Here is a 22,453-nt window from a genome sequence, read left to right on the forward strand (position 1 = left end):
GAATCAGAATCAACTCGACGTCTATGGGTTAGTCAGTCAGTACACGCAGACATCATGCTAAGCTTTTAGTATATATGTCTTGTCCAACCTTCACAATACCCTCGTGAGGCAAGTACCCTGATTTGGGGATGGGACCAGGGCCTCCAAAGATTAAGCAATTTGAGCAAGTTACACAGCTCAGTGGGGAAGGAGTGATGGGGCTGTGAGTGATTGTTACATGTCTTGGTATTTTCTGAATGTTCTACATCAATGTTCTTGATCAAAATAAATAAATAAAACTCTATTTAAAAGCACGAAGACAATTTGAATTCTCTGGCAACGGTATTTAATAGTGCTTTTTAACGTAGCTGTTTCAAAGCCCATTTATTTAAAAGAGGACAAAATCACATCCGGAAGCTTTACTGACAAACGTTATTACATGAGCTCTCTGATTTGAAAGACAACTTAAATTGCCCTAATTAAGCTGGCCAAACCACTTCTGTGGTGCCTGCCTGGGTTACTCTCAAGCCCAAACGTGGAAGGGAAAAAACAAAGCCCCCCTTCCATTCCTATTTTTGTATGACTGACATCGGTAGAGTCCCTTTGGGGCTAAAATGACATGGTTGTGAGATCTTAGCTGAACACAGTTGGCTCTTTTACTTGCTTTCATGTGGAATTCAGCACGTGACACATGCCCATAAAGTCCCTAAGTTTCTGGGAGAGTCTCTCTTTAAAATGCTTGCACTCTTGCAGCTCCGACGCTAAGCAACAATCTAAATCTTAAAGAAACTATTTTACAAAAGTAACTGAAGACGGTTTCCCCAGACACATGAATTACCACAAATTCAGAGACTCATGGAAGCGTCACATCTAAAACTTCAGGCAGCCAAAGAAGTGTTGGCAGAAAGCTGCTGAATTGTATTCTACCCAGAAAGTAATTTCTGGTAATCCTGGGTCTTGCAAAACTGCCAATTCTTCTTCTCAAACTCTAAAATAAACCCCAAGCTCGCAGGGCCCAGGCCTGGTTTGAACCACCACCACCTCCCCCAGTTGCTGTCCACTGACTCCGACTCACGGCGCCCCCGTGTGTATCGGAGTAGAACTGTGCTCTGTAGTGTTTTCAATGGCTGATTCTTTTAAAGCAGATCACCAAGGCCTTTCTTCTGAGGAGCCTCTGGGTGGACTCCAACCTCCAGGCTTCTGGTTAGCAGTGCTAAGGAAGCAGTTAAAAGGGCCCTGGGCAAGGGAGCTCACATTCTCTGCTTGAGAATGGGGAGTACCCGGGTGAAGCTATCGGTTAATGTGCTCGGCTACTAACCGAAAGCCTGGCGGTTGGAGCCCACCCAAAAGCTCCTTGGAAGAAGGGCCTGGTGATCTGTTTCCAAAAAATCACCCATTGAAAACCCTGTGGAGCACAGTTCTACTCTGACGCACACGGGGTTGCCATGAGTTGGAATTGACTCAACAGCAACCGGTTTGGTTTTTTTGGTTTGGCTCGAGAATGGGGGTGTCAGTTGAGCTTTCAAAGTAGCAACGGATGACTTTTATAAGGACAAATTTTACAGTAGCAAAATTTCATATATTTTTAAACTAAGATTAGTCTAAGATGAGTCAACCAACAGGATCAGTATGGAAAGGAAAATAATATTTGAATTCTTTCTCATGACACTGGGATTCAGTCCTATACACCAAGCCTGTGCTGGAAAGCTCAGAGACAGGTACTGCCTTCCACTTCATCACCTCTGTCTTCTCCTAAGTGGATGTTTGAACTGATTCATTAAAACCCAGTCTGATGAGCTGGAGAGTCAAACACAGGGAGAGAGAGGAAGGCGGTCCAGGCACAGAGAGGCCTCCTGACCCCAGCTGGGGGCACTGCCTCTCCTGTGTGCCTCCTCCTTTGAAGGATCTTTCTCTTCTCACATCTACCAGGTCTGAAAGTAACCCCACCCCACAGAACCACAGCCCCAGAGACAACACCTGTGACATCACCAGCACTGAGCACAGTGCCGGCACAGGTGAGCCTACGAATCTCCACCTCATGTGAGGAGGCCAGGCTGCTTGCCAGAGACACACACGGGTAAGAGGAGACCAAATACTGTATATTTTAAATGGTACATAGCTTATATCTCACTAAGCTGTTATTAAAAAAGAAGCAAATTTGGAAACAAGGAATTAGAGAGGAAAAAACTCCAAAACTCTAGTTCTTAAACTCCTTCAGAGTACTGAACCAACATCTGCAACTTACTTTGAAATGCATCCAAAAAAAAAAAAAAAGATGGATTCACGAATAGGTACAGGGACCCACAGGTCGACGGGTACACACTAAAGCAACTACAATAAAATGTCAACAGTAGAAGCTAGGTAGGGAATACACAGGGGTTCATTGCAACAGTCTTTCAATTCTTCTCTAAGTTTGGAAATTAACATAATAAAGTGCTGGGGGTAAAACATTAGCTATCCTTCCAAAAACATGGCCTAAGTCGGTTCTAAAGTTTATGAAAAAAGAGACTAAAATAGGATACAATTTTTAAATTCCAAATCACGTCCACACACATACCCTCTGACTTGGCCTACTTGGGGGGATATAGGGCTGGCCTGGGTTTCCCGCCCTTTAGGGGTCATCAAAGCCGAAAGCAAGGATGTGAGAGAAATGCGTGAGGTTCCCTGTGGAGCTTCCAAGAGGGACCAGGGTCACCCCGCAGAAATCACTGTCTCTCAGAAGAAGAAGCCTAAGGCCACTGCAAGGGATACACAATTTCCGTATTTCCATTTTAATCTTTGAGTCCAGCGCCTGTTGCTTAGAGATTTACCTTGAGAACGACTGAAAAGTCAACGTCCTTTGTTTCCTTCAGACCGAGAGGAATCAGGGGAATTGTAAACGCCTGCCTGTAAGAAACATAACGAGGTGTATGAACAACCCTAACCTATAAACGCCTCCCTGTAGGAAACAACAAGGTGTAGGAACCCCAACCCGTAAACATCTCCCTGTAAGAAACACAACACGGCATATGAACAACCCTAACCTGTAAACGTCTCCCTGTAAGAAACACAACAAGGTGTATGAATAACCCTAACCTGTAAACGTCTCTCTGTAAGAAACACAACAAGATGTATGAATAACCCTAACCTGTAAACATCTCCCTGTAAGAAACACAACAAGGTGTATGAATAACCCTAACCTGTAAACGTCTCCCTGTAAAAAACACAGCAAGGTGTATGACAACTCCAACCCGTAAACGCCTCCCTGTAAGAAACATAACAAGCTGTATGAACAACCCTGACCCAGCCACTGGAGCCCTAGTGACACAGTGGTTAAGAGTTTGGCTGCTCAACAAAAGATCAGCAATTCGAATCCACCAGCTGCTTGCTGGAAACCCTATGGGGCAGTTCTACTCTGTCCTACACGGTTGCTATGAGTTGGAATCGACTCGATGGCAATGGGTTTGGTTTGGTTTTCGGTAACCCAGCCACTTTGCAACCCACAGCCTTCCCTCGCCAGCCCAACTCAAGCCCATCTCCCTCCTCATGACAATCTACACGTAGCTGACAGGTTAATTTTCCACAGAGAGGACTCTACTTATGTCCTCCCTGATCTAAAATAGACCACAACTCCCTATGACTTCTGGACTACCCAGCTTAATACACAATCTTGGCCCTGACTTACCCGTCAGATCGTAATCCTCCTTTCAGTAACTGTTGAGAGCCTGCTGTGCACCGAGTCAGCTCCCCTACCTGGATACACTGCCCTGCCACACTGGGCCTAACCCCTGTCAGTCCCAAACCCTATCTGCCCCCCTGCACTGCAGTGAGTCCACTGCACCCCACGCTCACAACAGAAGCTCTTGGCGGCTTCTTCCTTTGGAGTCTGTTGCTCTAGGGGGTCCCATTACCTGCACAGGGAACCCCTTGAGGGCAGGGGCCCCATCCAGCATCTATGTGCTCCTAGCTCCCAGCACAGAGCTAGGCTCTGGCCCACGGCTACCCACCACTGACCATTCAGTAACCCCACAGGTCCTCTGGGAGCGTTCTCTGAGCCCTACATCCTTAGGGCCAGGGCCGACAGGAAATGAAATGGGCTCAGGCCATGTTTTGCAAACAGGGATTTAGCTCCCTGGCCTGTAACAGGAGACCTCCTTGGCTGCTTAGCTCAGCCCGGGGGAAGGCCAGCAATGCTGGGCAGGGTGAGTAGACAATACAGCTCTAAGTAGAAACTGCCCCTGAGGCAGAGAAAAAGAACTGGGCTGTCCTAAAAGCAGGTGAGACCCAACAGGGGAGCATGGCTTCCCAAAGCCAGCAGGGAAGAAGGGAGATGAGGACAGGCCATGCCTGTCTCCCCCAGGGCCCCAGTGCCCGCCTGTCCTCACCCCACACGGGGCAGAGGCAGCTCTGTTCTTCCTGGTGACCATCCAGGCAAGAGGAGCAGCAAGGGTCCCGAGGCTCCATGCCAGAGCTCCCCAGCACAATCTTGGCTCTCACGTAGCTTTCTATGTGATCTCAGGCCTTCCTGGGTTTTGTCCTCCCAAAGGTGAGATCATTTCTACACTGCCTACCTCACAGGAGTGTTTAAAGATCGAACGTGCTAAGAAAACAAACTACTTTGGGAAGAAGGAAGACGGGAGGGCAACCAGCCCTAATGCAGGCATATTCTGAGGCTCAGAAAGCATGAGGAAGAAGCACTGCCCACTTACTCTGTGTTCTGATAGACTCCCACTGAGATGTTAAGCCCCTCAAGCTCTTCCTTGAGCATCTGCAGATCTGAGTTGACAAAGCTCAGCTCCAGGCGCACCTGCTCCCGCACCTTGTGGTTCGTGGCGGCTCTGTTAAAAGAGAAGGGGGAAGTTTATGAGCCTAATAAAGTGTTCAGTGTTTCTGTCCTACCTCTTAGTTCACTGCATAGTGCCTGGGGTCTGAAAAGCTTGCAAGCGGTCATTCAAGGCACAACAATTGGTCTCTATTCACCTGGAGCAACATAGGAAGAAGGAGAGCCAGGAATAGGAGGAGGATCTGGAATGTGTGGCTAATTGCCTCCAGGAACAACTGCCTCCTTTGCCATGAGACCAGAAGAACTGCATGGTGCCTGGCTGCCATTACTGAATATTTTGATCAAAGATTCCATAGAAGAATCTGGATCAAAAGGAGGAAAATGCAGAACAGATTTCATATTCTTTCTGGAGCCATGGAAGTTGGATAAACCCCTGAAACTACTGCCCCGAGATAATCTTTGAAACTTGAACCAAAAATATCCCCTGAAGTCTTCTTAAAACCAAACAGTAGTCCAGCTTAACAAGTTAAAAAAAAAAAAGATCTGCCTTGAGCATTATGTTCTTTAAAGAACTATCCATATGGGATCAAATTGACAACAGCAACTCAAAAGATTAGACAGGAACCTTAGGGGACAGTGAGTTTATGTTAGTGAGGGAGGAACATCTCAGAAAAGGAGGGTGAGAATGGTTGTTCAACTTGAAGAATGCAATCAATGTCACTAAGTTGTACATGTAGAAACTGTTGAATTGGCATGTTTTGCTGTGTATATTTTCAACGACGAAATAAATCAAATTTAAAGGAAAAAAAGAAAAAGAGAGGTGGGGGGAGAGAAGCACCCTCAGCCAAGCCTCATAGCTGCCAGGTTAGCATGTACCCCCCTCAGGTGAGTGCCAGACATGATCAGATAAGGTGTCTTGAGACGCTGGGCATCCGACTCACCAAGCGACACCGAGATGCCAGACATGAATCCTAAGACAGTTCTACGAAGAATTAGTCTTAAGACGAGGAGAGAGGACTGCTCCTGGTCACCCCTAAAAGACCATAAATTATTCCCTTAAAAGGAAATGGATGGGAATGGAGAAGAGGAAACACTTCCTAACTCACTTTATGAGGAAAGTATTATCTTGATCCAAAACCAGAGAAGGGCATCACAAGAAAATGAAACAACTGGCCAATATCCCACAGGAATATATACACTCAAATCCTCAATAAAATATTAGCAACCTGAACTTAGCAACATATAAAAAGGATTATACACTATGACCAAGTGGGATTTATTCCAGGAATAATGTTATATACCGTATTAATAGAATGAAGAACAAACACACACAATGGTCTCAATAAATGCAGGGAGGAAAAGCACTTGACAAAATCCAAACACATTCACAATGAAGAAAAAACTCAACAAATTAGGAATAAAAGAGAATATACTCAACCTGATAAAGGGACCTACACCATAGTTAACGGTGAATGACTGACTACTTACCCCCTTACAATCAGGACCCAGGCAAGGACGTCCACTTTTGCCATTCCTAATCAACACTGTTGGTGCAGTAGTTAAGAGTTCAAGCTGCTAATCAGAAGGTCAGCAGTTCAAATCCACCAGCCACTCCTTGGAAATTCTATGGGGCAGTTCTACTCTGTCCTACAGGGCTGCTATGAGTCGGCATCGACTTGATGGCAACGGGTTTGGTTTGGTTTAATCAACACTGTACTGAAAGTCCAAGCCAGCAGCAATTAGGCAAATAAAGAAATAAAGGTATCCAGATTGGAAAGGAAGTAGAACTGTCTTTATTCACAGATGACATGATCCTATATGTAGAAAATCCCACAAAATCTACAAATACGAGAACTAGTAAATTTATCATGGTCACGGTTATAAGATCAATATAAAAAACCAACTTATTTCTATAGACCAGCAATGAATAATCTTAAAATGAAATTAAGAACACAATCCCATTCACAATAGCATCAAAAAGAATAAAATACTTAGGAATAAATTTAACAAAAAGAAACATAAGACATGTACACTAGAATGACACGATTTGCTGATATTAAATGGAGAGACATTCTGTGTTTATGGACTGCAAGACTCCATATTGTCAAAATGTCGATTCTTCCCAATTGATCGACAGATTTAACACAATCCCAATCAAAACCCCAGTAAGCTTTTTAGTAGAGAAATTGCCAAGCTGGCCCTAAAATCTATATGGAGATGTGAAGGACCTAAAAAAGTGAGAACGATTTTGAAAAAGAAGAACAAAATTGGAGGACTTTGGCTATCTGATTTCAAAACTTACTATAAAGCCACAGTAATTAAGACAGTGAGGTATTAGCACAAGGGCAGGCAGTGAAACAGAAGGGAGAGTCCAAAAATAAATCCTTACATTTATGGTCAACTGGTTTTTGACAAAGGTTATCAAGAAAATTCAACGAAGAAAGGATAGTCTTTTCAATAAATGCTGCTGAGGCAACTGGATATCCATAAGAGTGTCAGAGTCCCCAGACCACTCCCAAGGTCAGTGGTCTGCCAGGAGGACTCACAAGACTCAGCATACAGTCGTACTCATGATTTATCACCGTGAAAGAACACAAAGCAAAATTAGCAGAGGGAAAGGTACCTGAGGCAAAGTCCAGAAGAAAGCAGCGACAAGCTTCTAAGAGCCCTCTCCCACTGGAGTCACACAAGACGTGCTTAGTTCCTATGGAAATGGGCTGTGATAACTCACGTGAAATCTTATCTACCAGGGAAGATCATCAGAAACTAGTAACCGGGATTTTTACTGAGGGCTGGTCACAAAGGTACCTTCTGCCTAGCACGTTCCAAAATTCCAGACTCCCAGAAGGAAAACAGGTGTTCAGCATAAACCACATTACCCATAAGCCACATAGTTTGAACCAACAGTTTAGACACAGCTGTTGTTTTTAGCAGCTACTGAGTCAGCCTCTGACCCTCGATGACCCCACGCGCAACTACCCCATGAAATGCTACCTGGTCCTGCACCATCCCCATGATTGGCTGCAGACAGGACCATTGTGATCCATAGGTTTTCACTGGCTGATTTTTTAGAAACATTTATCACCAGACCTTTCTTCCTAGTCTTAGTCTGAAAGCTCCACTGAAGCTTGTTCAGTATCGTAGCAACACGCAAGGCTCCACTGACAAATGGGTGGTGGCTGCACATGCAAAGCACTGGCCAGGAATTGAACCTGGGTCTCCGTAATCAAAGGTGGAGAATTCTACCTCTAAACCACCGCTGCCTCACTTTAAACACGGTAAACCACTCAATGGTGTTCACTTGATGGTGAGAAACCCAAACCCAGTGCCGTCGAGTCGATTCCTACTCATAGCGACCCTATAGGACAGAGTAGAACTGCCCCATAGAGTTTCCAAGGAGTGCTTGGCAGATTCGAACTGCCAACCCTTTGGTTAGCAGCCATAGCACTTAACCACTACGCCACCAGGGTTTCCTATGGTGAGAGCTCTCCTGAAATCTATGTCCAGATGCCAGCCAAGAGCCAACCTTGCAAGCAAGCCTTTCCAAGAACAAGTAGTCTCAGGTTTGCACCATAGCCAAAAAATGAACCTCAATGTAAATCTCATATCAAACATAAAAATGAACTCAAAATAGATCAGAGACGTCAGTGTAGAAGCTAAAAAACCTCTAAAACTTCTGGAAGAAGACATAGGAGAAAATCTTTATGACCTTCGGTCAGGCAAAGTATTCTTAGTTATTCAAATGCATAATCCATAAAAGAAGAAATTGATGAAGTGGACTTTGTCAAAATTAAAAACATCCATGCTTCAGAAGACACCATAAACAAAATGAAAAGAGAAGCCACAGACTGGGAGAATTAAATAATAAAGTTTAAAAAAAATTCAATTTTTAAAAAATGGGCAAAAGATCTGAATAGACATTTTACCAAAGAAGATACATAATATAAGCACATGAAAAGATGCTCAGTATCATTAGTCATTAGGGAAACGTAAATTAAAACCATAATGACCATACCAATACACACCCCCTAGACTGGCTCAAATAAAAAAGACAACAACTGTTAGTGAGAATGTGGAGAAACTGGAACCCTCTACATTGCTGAATGTAAATGGTACAGCCACTTTGAAAGACAAATTAGTGGGTTCTAAAAATGTTAAACACAAACTTACTATACAACCCAGCAATTCCACTTCTAGGAATCCACAAGAGAGAAATTAAAACATACGTCCACATAAAGATATGTATATAAATGTTCATAGTAGCAGAGTACTCATAATTGCCAAAAAGTGGAAACAATCCAAATGTCCAATGAATAAGAAAAATGTGGTATATCCATACAGTGGGACTGCATTCAGCAATATAAAGGAACAAACTCCACCCAAGTTTCCAAGCAGAGGTTTTGACATCTACTCAAAGATACTATAGATGCTTCCTCAATTTACAGATTAGGAATCACGACAAAAATAACAGTAACAATAACCAAGTACTGAGCCCTTCCACAGCCCGTCTGTTGGTCTGTTATACTGTGTGTGGTGGCTTTGCTTGATGCTGTGGTGGTGGGAGCTATTCCACGGATATTTCAAATACCAGCAGGGTTACCCATGGTGGACAGGTTTCAGCAGAGCTTTCAGACTAAGACAGAAATTAGGCAATGAAAACTCTACCGACCACAACAGAATGGTGTCTGACACAATGTTGGAAGATAAGCCCACTGGGTTGGAAAGCATTCAAAACACACAGTGGCTGCAACAATGGCCTCAAGCATACCAACGATCGTGAAGATGGCGCAGGACCATGTTGTACATGGGGTCACCATGAGTCGGTGCTGATTTGATGGCAACTAACAACCTGAGCCCTTATGACATGCCAGGTCTGTGCAGAGCACATTTTCATGAACTATCCTGTCAAATCGTTGCCTCATTTCTTCCAAGTGGATACTCATAGTTGTTCTCATTTTACAGATGAGGAAACCTGAGGTTCGACAGCCAAAGTCTCCAGCCAGCCAGCAAGACTGTGAGTATCTGACCCCTCCTTAGCTGATGAAAATCCAGCCACCTATCATCTGTTCGCTTTGCTCACCTCCTCTCTACCTTTCCTCTGGAGAACAAAGTGCCAGCCTCCAGTCTGCCCTCTCCACTGGGGCTCTTCCTCACCCTGCCAGATATCTGGGCCCATCAATCTCTCTCTCTCTATACATATATATAAATATATATGTATAGAGAGAGAGAGAAACAGACATGCAGACACACTAACCAACCAACCAGTTGCCATCAAGTAGATGCCAACACATGGCCATCCCATGTGTGTCAGAGTAGAACCGTGCTCCATGGTGTTTTCAACAGCTGGTTTTTCATAAATAGATCTCCAGGCCTTTCTTCTAAGGTGCCACTGGGTGGACTCAAACCTCCAACCTTTCAGTTAGCAGCCAACTGCTTTAAACATTTGCACCATCCAGAGGCTCCTACATATACATGCATACGTATATTCATGTATATGTTGTTGTTAGGTGCCGTCAAGTCGGTTCCGACTCATAGCGACCCTATGCACAACAGAACAAAACACTGCCCGGTGTTTATGTATACATGTGTTTATATATATGTAAGTATTTATTTATACTTATTCCCTTCTCTCTCTCTCCTTTATTTCACTAAATTCCTCCTCCTTGACCTACAAACAAGCTTAGGCCCTGGCCCCTGAGAAAAGGACACGCTTGAACCTGGCTGCACACATGCTGGTGCCCACCCTCTTAATGCTCTGTAAGATTCCACACATGCAACATGCTTGGGCTCCCCAGCTAGGCAATGAGATCCTGGAAGCTCAGCTTGGTGAAAATCATTGGTTTTTGGTGGAATGTTTTATTTTTGGCCATTAACACCAAAAAAAAAAAAAAAATACTTCATATCACAACACAGTATACACACACACACACGCACAAACACACACCCCTGAAGCAAAAGTCTCACAAAACCATACTTAGACATACACCAATATAGTCTATCCATGTGATGCACTCCAGTATATTCTATTCTACTCCAATACACTTTTCTTAAAAACAAGAAAACCTTGATGCTTGTAACCCACTGAGTTGATTGCATTACACACCATGGGTCACACACCTGCAGTCTGTAAAAACCTACACTACAGAGATGCTATTGAAGAAATGATTGATTCACCACCTGACAATGTCCAGGAGGATCCCGGGGAGAAAATTCTCTCAGGCCTTGATATTGAGAACAGGTTCACTTCTTCATAGCAACTGGCTTGCTTTTGGCTCATGAATATGAACTGTGTCCCAGGACACATTCCCTTCCTCAGATTGGTTGTCAGGAAGCTCAGAGATAAACTGTGGCCCATGTCTAACAAAGTATATAAGACCATATAGCATGTAAATAGCCTTATCTACAGCTAAATCTCTCTTATTCCTCCTGCCCCCAACTCCTCAATCACTCATGCTTTAATCTTACATGTTGTACACATATGTTAGAATGAAGCAAGATAAGCTATTACAACTCCTGGAGGGATGACCTTTGCCTTAGAATTCTTTTATTCCTTCTGAAATCTGGCATAATTCTTTCCATGTAGTGGAAGCTCAACAAATTTCAGTTGATAGAAAAATACCTGGCAGAGTGAAGGCTACTCTCTGTAAACAGTGGGCTAGGCTAGTTCTCAGCAGCAGGGTGGGTCCAACTTAAACATAACAATTTAGATTCTAGGCCCCCCACCCAAATACCTGCTTCCAAATAACACCAACTCTTGATTTTTCCACCTCTCCATACTGATTTGCCTTATTGTCCCCGTCTTGGCTTGGCAACAGTTTAGAATTTGCAACAAATCAATCAGCCATTCTTTGGATGTGGATCTCTTTGTGTGGGTCACTCTGGAAAAGGTTGGTGGCCAGGTAGGGCCTCGGGCTGGTTTCTACAATGCTGATCTTTGGTTACAAAGGTGATAGAGAAATGACTCCTAGAGTTTGCTGTGTTTCTAATACAGGCAATGACTTCTCACAGATTCACGGATGGGGGTGGGGGTGCTTCTCAAATAAGGTATGCCAATTCAAGATGGTGGGTGGGCTGCAGCTCCACCTGTGCCCAGACTAGGGGAACAGCAAGCGGACAAGAATAGAACCACCTGGCCAAAATTAGGAATTAAGACCAGAGCCTTGGTCTCATCGATACTGGGCTGCCTTTCTGGAAGAACGTGGCCTTTCTCAGCTTTCACTTGAGGCCCCTGTGATCTGGTCACCAACATTACAGACAAAAGAGGCCTTGAGGCCAATCCGGGATGAGGCAGAAAGGCGTTTCAGACCTTTCCTGCCCAGGGTCTGTCTGCCAGGTTCCCCCGGGTCTCCCTCTGGCTGGACCGCCAAGGGAAGACCCACTCCCTTGGATTTGTCATGAAGATCCAACTATTTTCCATGGCCACTGACTGCATACGCATACACTTTCCCTTAATTTAGAGCTTCTGAGAATGTACCACCATAAAACGCCCCTACGTAACGATGGCTTCTCCCCCAAACCCAAAATTTCTCTGAAGTCTCCAAGCTTTGGCTTAAAATGCATGTGAATTCTGCACTCTGACCCATATGTCCGCATTTGTTTTACTAGAATTTTTTCCTCCCAAATCTTTTAGTAAAATTGTCCCTCCAGGAACAGGTACCACGTTGATTCCGTGGCGTGGAGCAGCTTCAGAGGCCTGCAAACCTTATTGGAAGAGCTTAGCCTTAATCCATCCAACTCCAAATCCTACTCAGCCTGGGATTCAGGGCAGCTGGAGCGAGTGCTAGAGCCTTGGTGATATGATGATTAAGAGCTCGGCTGCTGAACACAACAGAGAACCCCTGAGGGAGCAGGAGAGCAGTGGGATGCAGACCCCAAATTCTCGTAAAAAGACCAGACTTAATCGTCTGACTGAGACTAGAAGGACCTCGGTGGTCATGGTCCCCAGACCTTCTGTTAGCCCAAGACAGGAACCACCTTCAGACAGGGATTGAACTGGACAATGGGATAGAAAACGATACTGGTGAAGAATGAGCTTCTTGGATCAAGTAGACACATGAGACTATGTTGGCAGCTCCTGTCTGGAGGGGAGATGAGAGGGCAGAGGGGGTCAGAAGCTAGCCGAATGGACACAAAAAGAGACAGTGGAGGGAAGGAGTGTGTGGTCTCATTAGGGGGAGAGCAATTAGGAGTATACAGCAAGGTGTATGGAAATCCTGGTGGCGTAGTGGTTAAGAGCTACGGCTGCTAAGCAAAAGGTCGGCAGTTCGAATCTGCCAGGTGCCCCTTGGAAACTCTATGGGGCAGTGCTACTCTGTCCTATAGGGTCACTATGAGTCAGAATCGACTCGATGGCAGTGGGTTTGGTTCTGTTTTTTTTTTAGCAAGGTGTATATAAATTTTTGTATGAAAGACTGACTTGATTTGTAAACTTTCACTTAAAGCACAAAAAAAAAAAAAAAGGAGCTCGGCTGCTAACCAAAAGGTCAGCAGTTCGAATCCACCAGCCACTCCTTGGAAACCCTATGGGGGCAATTCTGCCCTGTCCTATAGGGTCATGATGAGTCGGAATCAACTCAATGGCAACAGGTTTGGTTTGGTTTTGGTTTGGGGTGAGTATTATCCATGCCCTCATGTGCCCACCTGCAGAGGCAGCAGATAAGCCATTCTGGTGGGACATCTGATCCCAACTCATCTCTTGGTGCAAAAAGGCACGGCTTGGAGTTGGTGGTAGCCTCAAAGGTCATGGAGGGTCCCTGTACTCCACTGCCCAGACCTGTGCCAACCCCCTAAGAACTAACGACATGAGCAGTCATTAGCCTCAAGTCACTCTCATTACAGACCAGGGTACCACAGGTTGCCTCTGACTGACCCAAAAATTCATAACTCTCTAGTCCAGAGGTTCAGAGCTGTGGGATTCACTCACTTGGCTCTCGGGGTGTTATTTTTTCCTCTTAAACTAGTTTCCAATATTCGAAAACTCAACAGAGGATTTACAAAAAAGGTCAGATCTCTAGCTTCTTCTGGAAAACAAAAAAAAAAATCTGATTGTCTGGCAGCCCTGGGCATGCCCTCCATGGGGCAAACTGCAGTTGTTCCCTCCAGAGAGGGTGCACGCTCTGTACTTCACCACAGTCCCCACCACTCCCTATTGTCTCATGACATTAATCCCAGTCCCCTTCCCTCACTTGCATGCTCTCCTGGTACCTGGAAGCCTAAGAGTGGCCACTCCTGCTCTAGTCCAACAGTTACCAGTACCAGAGGGAACCAGAAGCCCCATTCACAGAACTCGTTAGTTAAAACTGAACTAAATGGCAACTTGTTTTAATTTCACAATCTCAGTTTCAGAAAAACGTCATCACATTTCTACTCCAGCTTTTCTCAAGAGAGAGAAGGGAGCTGGGAGAAGAGAGAGAACATTGTCATAGCTTAGCCTGAATAGAGCACATTTAAAATACCTGATAACTTCCTATTCAAACTCCAGCAAGCTCATGGGCTCTTGGCTGATATGGATCAGAGAAGACTTTGAAGGGGTACAAAAGCTGGTTCTTTGCAGTGCCTACCCAGTCATGAGGCCCCCTGGCCAAGGCAGGGAAAGGCCGGGACCCTCATTTCTGCCCCAGCTTTTCCCAGGACATTTTCCCAAATGCCCCCTGCCCCACCTCTGATGTTCCTACTGCTCTGCTTTCACCTGGAGGCTGCAGTGGAACATCTAGGAACCTGAAGACAGGACAGTGGGGGCCAGTTTCTAACTAAAGCTAACCCTCTCCTGCAGGGACAGCCACTTAATCACCTCCCAGAGACACCGGGAGGCCAGAGCTGGGCTTGGCGCAATGGCCTATTTGCTTTTCGGGAAACCGTTGGTGCCGGTTGAGTCAGATTAATAAATACCTTTAGGGTTTCCTCTGACAGCATTCTCCACAGAGGGGCACTTTGAACTTTTTGGTCCCTCCCAGAATCATTAACAACACTGCCCCACCCCCACCCCTGCCAGCTGAACCACCACCAACTTGACAATGAGCTTGAGCGGCAGACAGGCTATTTGCTGGTGTCATTAACCAGCAAATTGACTGCTCTCGTGGGCAGCACGACAAGAGTGCCCCAGTCCCTGCCTTAGAAAAGCCAAGTCCCCTCTGCAGAGAGGCCCCCCAGCACCCCCTTTTCTGAGGCTGTGCTAACCCATGTCAATCACTAACCCATTTCCCTTTCCCACGGTCACCCTAGAAAATAGCCCTTCCTGACATAATCTGAATAGTCTGTGTTTTAAGCGCCCCCACAAGACTTTAAGAATCATGAAAGCAGAAACTCAACTGAATTTCTTGCAGCCTAGCTATTGACTGCACCTCAAACACTGCCTGCCACTTACTAGGCACTCCACAAATCCATTTGTTGGAATGAACAGGCTCCCCCAGGAGGCTACTACATCGGGGCTGCCCCGTCAGCCACAGAGGTGGGCTGGCAAAGTATCAGCCGGGACCCCCGGCCACAAAACACAACATGGGGGTGGGGGCGCACCTTGTAGCCTTCCCAGGTCCACAACCCAGCCACGGCAGGCACCCCCAGAACCAGGGTCTCACCCAAGTGACACTGGCTGCTGCCCAAGGTCCACCGAGCTGTGGGGAGCTGATGACACCCAGGTCCAGGCTGATCTTGAGGCAGGGACACTTTCAGATATTTTAAAAGCCAAAATGTTACAATATTTTCCTGGCCTCTTCCAGTGGCAATCACCCTTCTACCCAGTCACAAAAGCCTCCAGAGAAGAGGACCCTGTGTCCTCTGCCATTCTACAAGTCACCCACACAGGCATGGCACTGTTGTTCTGGTCTAAGTGGCAGGTTTAGGGGATTCGTTACACAGTTTTCTATGCTTTGGCATATTTCACAATAAGAATGAATAAAAGTCAGTCATGTGCTAGGTAAAAGTACATTCAAACGCTGAAGGGAGTAAAATGAAACGTAAGAGTCACCTTCACCTCCCACACCTTGTCTTGCTCCCAGGAGCTGCCTCTGCTAACAGCTTTCTTTGTCCCTTTGGGAAGTAGTTTGTGCATACCAAAAACAAACCAACAAACCCATTGCCGGTTGATTCAATTCCAACTCATAGCGACCCTACAGGACAGAGCAGAACTGCCCCAGAGGGTGCCCAAGAAGCTGCTGGTGGATTCAAACTGCCAACCTTTTGGTTAGCAGCTGAGCTCTTAACCACTGCGCCACCAGAAGTTTGTGCACAGATGAAAACATATGTACAAACCCTTTAAGCACACACATGTACACACAGGACACACTGTACTGCGTCTTTCTCTTTCCCACTTAGAACCTCAGAGACCCTTCCTAAGCAGCAAATACAGACCTACACAGAAATGAATTTACCCAAAGTTTGCAGTTGAAAACCCTCCTCCTGACCTGTGTTTATTGACTGCTCTCGTGGGCAGCCTGCACAGAGGAGCAGATCACGCCATTACTGCATGTCCATGACCACCGGGGGCTGGGCGCGCTGGAGCCTTGTGGCTCTTTTACAAACACCTGGTTTGGTGTATTTGTTTCTCCCTACAATCTCCTGAGCAGTGTCTGGTCTCCCTAAGGTTCCAACAGTGAGGCTGACACACCGGGAGCACCCATCACCAACTTCTTGCAGAGCATCTGACACCCACCCCCAATACCTCCCCCAGGGAACCCGGGAAGGAATCACAGCTGTGAGCAGGAAGACTCAGGCCCCTTCCCTGCTAACAGACAGATGTTTCCAGCTTCCAGGTCCCTGCAAGAGCTCAGCATCTCTTCCCAAGGCTCCAGGAGGCATGTTTCTCAGTCCCGCAGGCAGCAGGTGTGCTGCCCATCTCAGCTACAGGAAAGGTGGCAAGGGGCTGACGACTTACCCCTAGAACTCTGAAGAATAAACTGCACTCCTTGTAAACCAAAGGCAGCTGGGCCAAGTTGGCTTTTACTGCATTTAAGGAGCATGTGGAGGTGGGTGTGTATGACTGCCAGCAGCACAGCTGAGAGTAAGGCTGCACCGAGCTCCAGGCTTGCTAAATAACTACTCCACCACCAGAGTACAATGATGAAGGCCTAAGATCACAGAGCTGTACTGCATCCCTCTCATCAGAAACGTGGACATGGCAATAGAAAGGCCCCGTCCTCTCCTTTCTGCCTTCCTTTTCTTTATACCTTCAGCAAACATTTACCAAGCAGCACCAGGCATAGTGCTAGCCAGGGGAGAAAATAGACCAGTCCCACAAAAAACCAAGGAACACAAGCATGAAGACAATAACTGGACTTCCAGTCACAGTGGCTGACTTAATTTAGGCCAGCGGCCCCACTGTCCCCTGCACTGCCCCTCATCAAACACACAAGCAGTCTGGGTACAATACTTGTTTTTAACATAACCAAGCTCGAGGCAAAAAAGGCTCTGCTGCAGGTGCCAGAAATGAGGAGAAAACTCACAGCTAAAACTAAGAGCCAGAGAGGAAGCCGGCTGCCCGGCTGTTTAAAGAGGCTGATATGCCTTAGGAAAGACTGGGTTCGCCGGGTGAGGCAGTGGGGCCAGAAGCCACCTACTTCAGAAGGTTTTCCGCTCCAGTTCTCATCCGAACGGCTTTCAGGATCTGCTGGTTCAAGGCAGCCCTTTGATTCTGCAGTTTGCTCCGGCCAGTTTGTGCGAGGGGATTACAGCCCTGCGGAAAAATGACAGAAGCCCCTTCAGAGGTCAGCCACTCTAAAAATGATGACAATATGTAACAGAAAATGTTTAACTGAAAACCTGAACTTTTGTGAAAATAAAAGCAATGTCAAGATAGAAACTGTAGAAAATATAAAGAAAATAAACAACATTCATAATAACACAACTCAAATACAGCCGCTGTGACCTGGTTTCTTTCCTTCTCATCTATTTGGTGTGCAATTAGTGGCTGTGCTGGGGTCCCCAAGACGAGCTCCACATTCAGAGATTCATGAGCAAGACTCACAGGACTCAGCACAGAGCTGTGCCCATGGTTAAGATTTATACAGAAGTTTATACAGCTGGATCCTAAGGGGAAAAGGCCAGGCAGACCTGGAGGACTCCATCTGTAGGCTTTCATATGCTCTCGCCTTCCCATGAGGGGGTCGCACAGAGTACACTCTTCCCCCAGCAACAAAAATGCAACATGTGTGCAATGTCTCTGTCCTTGTAGGTCCATCACAGAATCAGCGTCCAGGGATTTTACTGGGGGCTAGCTAGTCACGAAGGCACCCTTACCAAAGTCCCAGACTCCTAGGAGGAAAGCAGGTATTCAGAACAAACCACACTGTTTGCACAATCAGTCTAGACACAGTGAACCACCGTTGTCAGTTAGGACAGAGTGGGAACACTCCAAGAGCCAAGTTTCTAGAGGCCAGGCCAGGGCTAACCTTGCAAGCAGGCCTTTCTTAAGGACAGCAGCCTCGGGTGTGCTATGGTCACCCTTTTCTGCACGGTGGTGCAGTTTATCAAGCTTCTTCACTTAATGCTCTATCATGAAGATTTCCTTTATTATGAAACGTTCCTTAAAAAACACGATTTTAATGACTGCGTAACATTGCCTTTTTTAGAATTTACCACTTCCTCGTAGATGGACGTTTAGATTGTTTCCCAGTATCTGCTGTTATATATAATGATTTGATGCACATTTGTGAAAGAATCTTTATAAACCTTGAGTTTTTTCTTTAGGGTATATTTCCAGGGCAGACTTATGGGGTCAAACCTCTTTTAGGTTCCAGCTCAGTTATCTTCCAGGAAAGCAGGGGTACGTCTGTGTGCCCCTGTGTTCAATCTCCTTCACTATTGCTGGATCTAAGTCTACTTTTTCTAAGTAACAGTTTTATGGAGATATAATTCAAAGTGTACAGTCCAGTGGGTTTTAGTACACTCACAGAGATGTACAGCCAGCACCACTCTCTGATTTTAGAACATTTTCATCACTCCACAAAGAGACTACTTAGCCACGAGCAGCCACTCCCGTCTCTCCCGTCCCCTCAGCCCCTGGCAACCACAAGTCTTCCTTCTCTCTCTATGGATTTGCCTATTGTGGACATTTCATACAAATGGAATCATAGCACGTATGTGGTCTTTTGTGATGGATTTCTTTCATTTAGCATTAATGCTTTCAAAGTTCCTACATGCTATGGCATGTATTGGTACTTCGTTTCTTTTTATCACCAAATAACATGCCATTTATGGATAAACCACATTTTGCTTATCAGTTCATCAGTTGACGGAGATCTGGTGTTTTTTCACTTTTTGGCTATTCTGAGTAATGCTGCTATAAACATTATGTACCAATTTTTATGTGGACATATGTTTTCCTTTCTCTTGGGAATACACCTAGGAGTGGAATTGCTGGGTCATGTGGTTAACTCTAGGGAGCCCTATGGCGCCAAGGTTAAGCGCTCAGTAGTTCGAACCCACCAGCTATGGAAGAATCGACCTGGCAATCTGCTCCTGTAAAGATTACAGCCTAGGAAACCCTATGGGGCAGGTCTACTCTGTCCTATAGGGTCACTATGAGTCAGAATGGACTCGACGACACACAACAACAACGATATGGTTAACTCTGTGTCTAACCGTTTGAGGAACTGCCAGACTGTTTTCTGAAGCACCTGCACTATTTTACATTTCCACCAGCCGTGTATAAAGTTTCCAAAATTTCTGCATCCTCACCAATACTTGCTATTGCCTGACTTTTTATTATCACCATCCTGGTGGGTGTGAAGTGGGATTTCATTGTGGTTTTGATTCGTATTTCTTTGATGGTTAACGATGTTGTGCATCTTTTCATGTGCTTATTTATTAGGCAATTTCACTCAGTCAAATCTAATCCTAAGCATCCTCAGTTTATCTTCTTTGGAGAAATGTCTATTCAGGTCCTTTGGCCATTTTTTAATTGGGTTATCTTTTTATTGTTGAATTTTATTCTTTACCAGTTGGATATGTATAAATAGGTATCCCATTCTTCAATTTGTATTTTTTTTATTAGTGAAGGTAAACACTTCTCTGTGTATCACGTGAATTTCTTTCTTAGTTAATTGTCTGAGTTCCCCATCATTATTTCCTGGGGTATTGGGATTACAATGTTTCATTCTGAAATGTTTAAGATCAGAATAAATGTTTCTTTTTAACCTCATGGTGTTCTTCCCACACACAGACAGGTAGAGGCCCTAGGGTCTGAGTTAGGGCTACATTCCTTTTCTAAGCTTATCTTTGGTTCCTGCCCAATGCCGGGGCTGTGGTTACTCCCTGGGAGTGGCCGGGTGGACAGTATTACATTAAGAGACTGACCTTTCTCTCCAGCTGCGTCACTCCAGTTGCGTCACTGCCATCTGGGCTCTGTGCACACTTAGCCTCCCACACCTCACCCAAGCCACGGCCATAGGCTGGATCCTGAGGACGGAGAAGTCGGGTATCTCCATACCCACAACCTTCTCAGGTCTCCTTTATCAGTGGCCTTTGGACTAGTGGGTATGAAAGGAGTCACATTTCTCCTCCCACAAAGATTCCTCATCCTCACCACCTGTCTCCCACCCAGCCCCACCTAATATTCCCTGTCTCTCAGTGATGGTTTCTCCCAAATTCAAATTGCATATATATTCACAATCTGAGGTGCAATCGATCTTAAAGTTATTATCTTTTAAATCAGTAAATGATTCTTGATTAAAAATCAGAAAATGGTTTTTCTTTTTCCAGATATAAGATAAAATTATGCTTAATATTAAACTAATTTAATATTAAAGAGCTAAAATAATTGTCATCCTCTTTCCTTTTGACCTAAGAGCTCAGTGGCTGCTAAGCAAAAAAAAAAAAAGGTCAGCCGCTCCTTGGAAACCCTACAGGGCAGTTCTACTCTGTCCTATGGGGTCGCTATGAGTCGGAATCCACTCAAGGGCAACAGGTTTGGCTTTTCCTTTCCATTTCCTAAATAACTATGAAGGGATGGTTCAGTTTGACTCAGAATGACGTGGTTCACCAATCCTATTTTACAAAGAAGCTTTAATAGCTAATTCTTTTATGTACGTTCTCAAAGCTAAGATAAGCACCCATGCCAGTTTATGGATAAGAAGTTTTTTCTGCTCCTAGGCTTTACCCAACTTCTGGCTGGCCAGGAATCACTACGCCCTAACCAGCCCACAAATGTGGGGTCAAGTTTCTAGATAAGGCACGGGAATGCTCAGGATTAGATTTGACTGAGTAATTGGACTCAAAACTACATTAGTTCTTACTGACAGGTAGGAATGCTGGGCCCCACTGGAAACACCAGAAACGCCCAAGAAGCTGTTTGGAAACTTCCCTGAGCCTTGAGAGGGGAATCTGGCAGGCCAGCCAGCCAGAAGGACTCCCTGGCTTCACCAGAAGCCATTAGCCATCCACCAGCCCCTGCCTGGTGGGGATCCACAGTCCTGGCCCACTCCTTAGTTCTCCCTGGTCTCTTCTAATAACAAAACCCTAACTCTGAACAGGAAACCCTACTGGTGTACTGATTAAGAGCTACAGCTGCTAACCAAAAGGTCGGCAGTTTGAATCCATCAGGTGCTCCTCGGAAGCTCCATGGGGCAGTTCTACTCTGCCCTATAGGGTTGTTATGAGTTGGAATCAACTTCACAGCAAGGGGTTTTTTGGAGCCCTAAACAAACAGCTTCCAGACCAGCCCCTACAACTCTGTGGCCGAGACCAGTTCATGACAGGATATAGAGAGTGCTCCAAAACTGGAGGGTTTGCATCCAGGGACCAGGGCAGCAGCGATCTTGTCTGCTTGGTCTGGGAACCAGAGGGACCAACTGAGTTGTCCTGACCTTGAGGGTCACAACCTACAAGTCCAACAGTGAAGTGAGTCTTTCCCCTAGACCGAATCTGATTGGCTCCCTTGCCAGATTAAGATTCAAGCATTTCCATCAGTCTGGAAACGTGGAAGGTGGTCCAACCATCAAAACCCAAGAGAAGTGTTGAGTGAAACCTCAGCTCATCATCAGCTAGGTGGGCATCACCCACAAGTCAGACAGTCTCCATGGATCCCAGTACAGCATCTCAAATACTACAAATCTGAGGATTGGAGATTAGGATCCTAGTGGCAATAAGGATTGGGGCCAGGATTTAAGATCATGTCCTTCCTGCCCCTCTAAGATGAGCTGTGGGGCAGCCTGAGCACTGGGATGTATGGGAGTATGGAAAAACACACCTGCCACCCCGAGCATAACCCCCTATACTTTCTGGCTGAGGGATGCCTGGCATTGCTCCACCACCCTTTGGGTAACAGTGACCTGTGTCCCCCTCCCCCACCTCGCAGCCTATGGCAGTCAGGGGTGGTAAGTCTATGCTCCTCCACTTCCTTCCCAAGAGAAAAACACCTGACTCCTGCCTGGCCAGTTGGAAGATCAAAGGCCTCTGGTCCCAGAAGTTGGGTCAGAGATGAGCACCAGATGTATGACAACCAGGCTCAATCCGAGTCCCTCAAGAAGTTTTTCTTTTTTCCCACTGGCCTTGAACCCGGGAGATCTGAGGCTGGGCAGGTGAGCCACATAACTACCAGCAGGGGCGTGCTTCCCCAGAAATGGAACCAACCTAGAGGGCGCCAGAACTGAGAAACCGAGTCTTGGTGGTATCATTTCAGCCCTAGATGAAGCCATTCCTCTGGACTTCTTAGTAACTACAGAACCAATGCATTCCCTTTTTTTGCCTGGGCCGTTTTTTTTTTAAAGTGAGGTATAATTT

The 22,453-nt window shown here is 45.7% G+C and overlaps 1 protein-coding gene across 2 annotated transcripts in view; it reads right to left on the bottom strand.

The window, feature by feature from the left end:
• Window positions 1–22,453, bottom strand: part of RHPN2 (rhophilin Rho GTPase binding protein 2) — a 56,622-nt gene that overhangs the window by 23,185 nt on the left and 10,984 nt on the right. Inside the window, exons 2-4 of one of the 2 annotated variants that reach the window (XM_049864266.1) lie at window positions 17,293–17,408; window positions 4,668–4,796; window positions 2,790–2,865 (exon numbers count right to left, since the gene is read on the bottom strand). In XM_049864266.1, coding sequence (XP_049720223.1) covers window positions 2,790–2,865; window positions 4,668–4,796; window positions 17,293–17,408 — 321 coding nt within the window. The remainder of the gene's footprint in view (window positions 1–2,789; window positions 2,866–4,667; window positions 4,797–17,292; window positions 17,409–22,453) is intronic. The other variant, XM_049864267.1, reaches the window with a different exon arrangement.

The sequence above is a fragment of the Elephas maximus genome, chromosome 21, assembly GCF_024166365.1.
Source record: "Elephas maximus indicus isolate mEleMax1 chromosome 21, mEleMax1 primary haplotype, whole genome shotgun sequence".
Lineage (NCBI taxonomy): Eukaryota > Metazoa > Chordata > Mammalia > Proboscidea > Elephantidae > Elephas > Elephas maximus.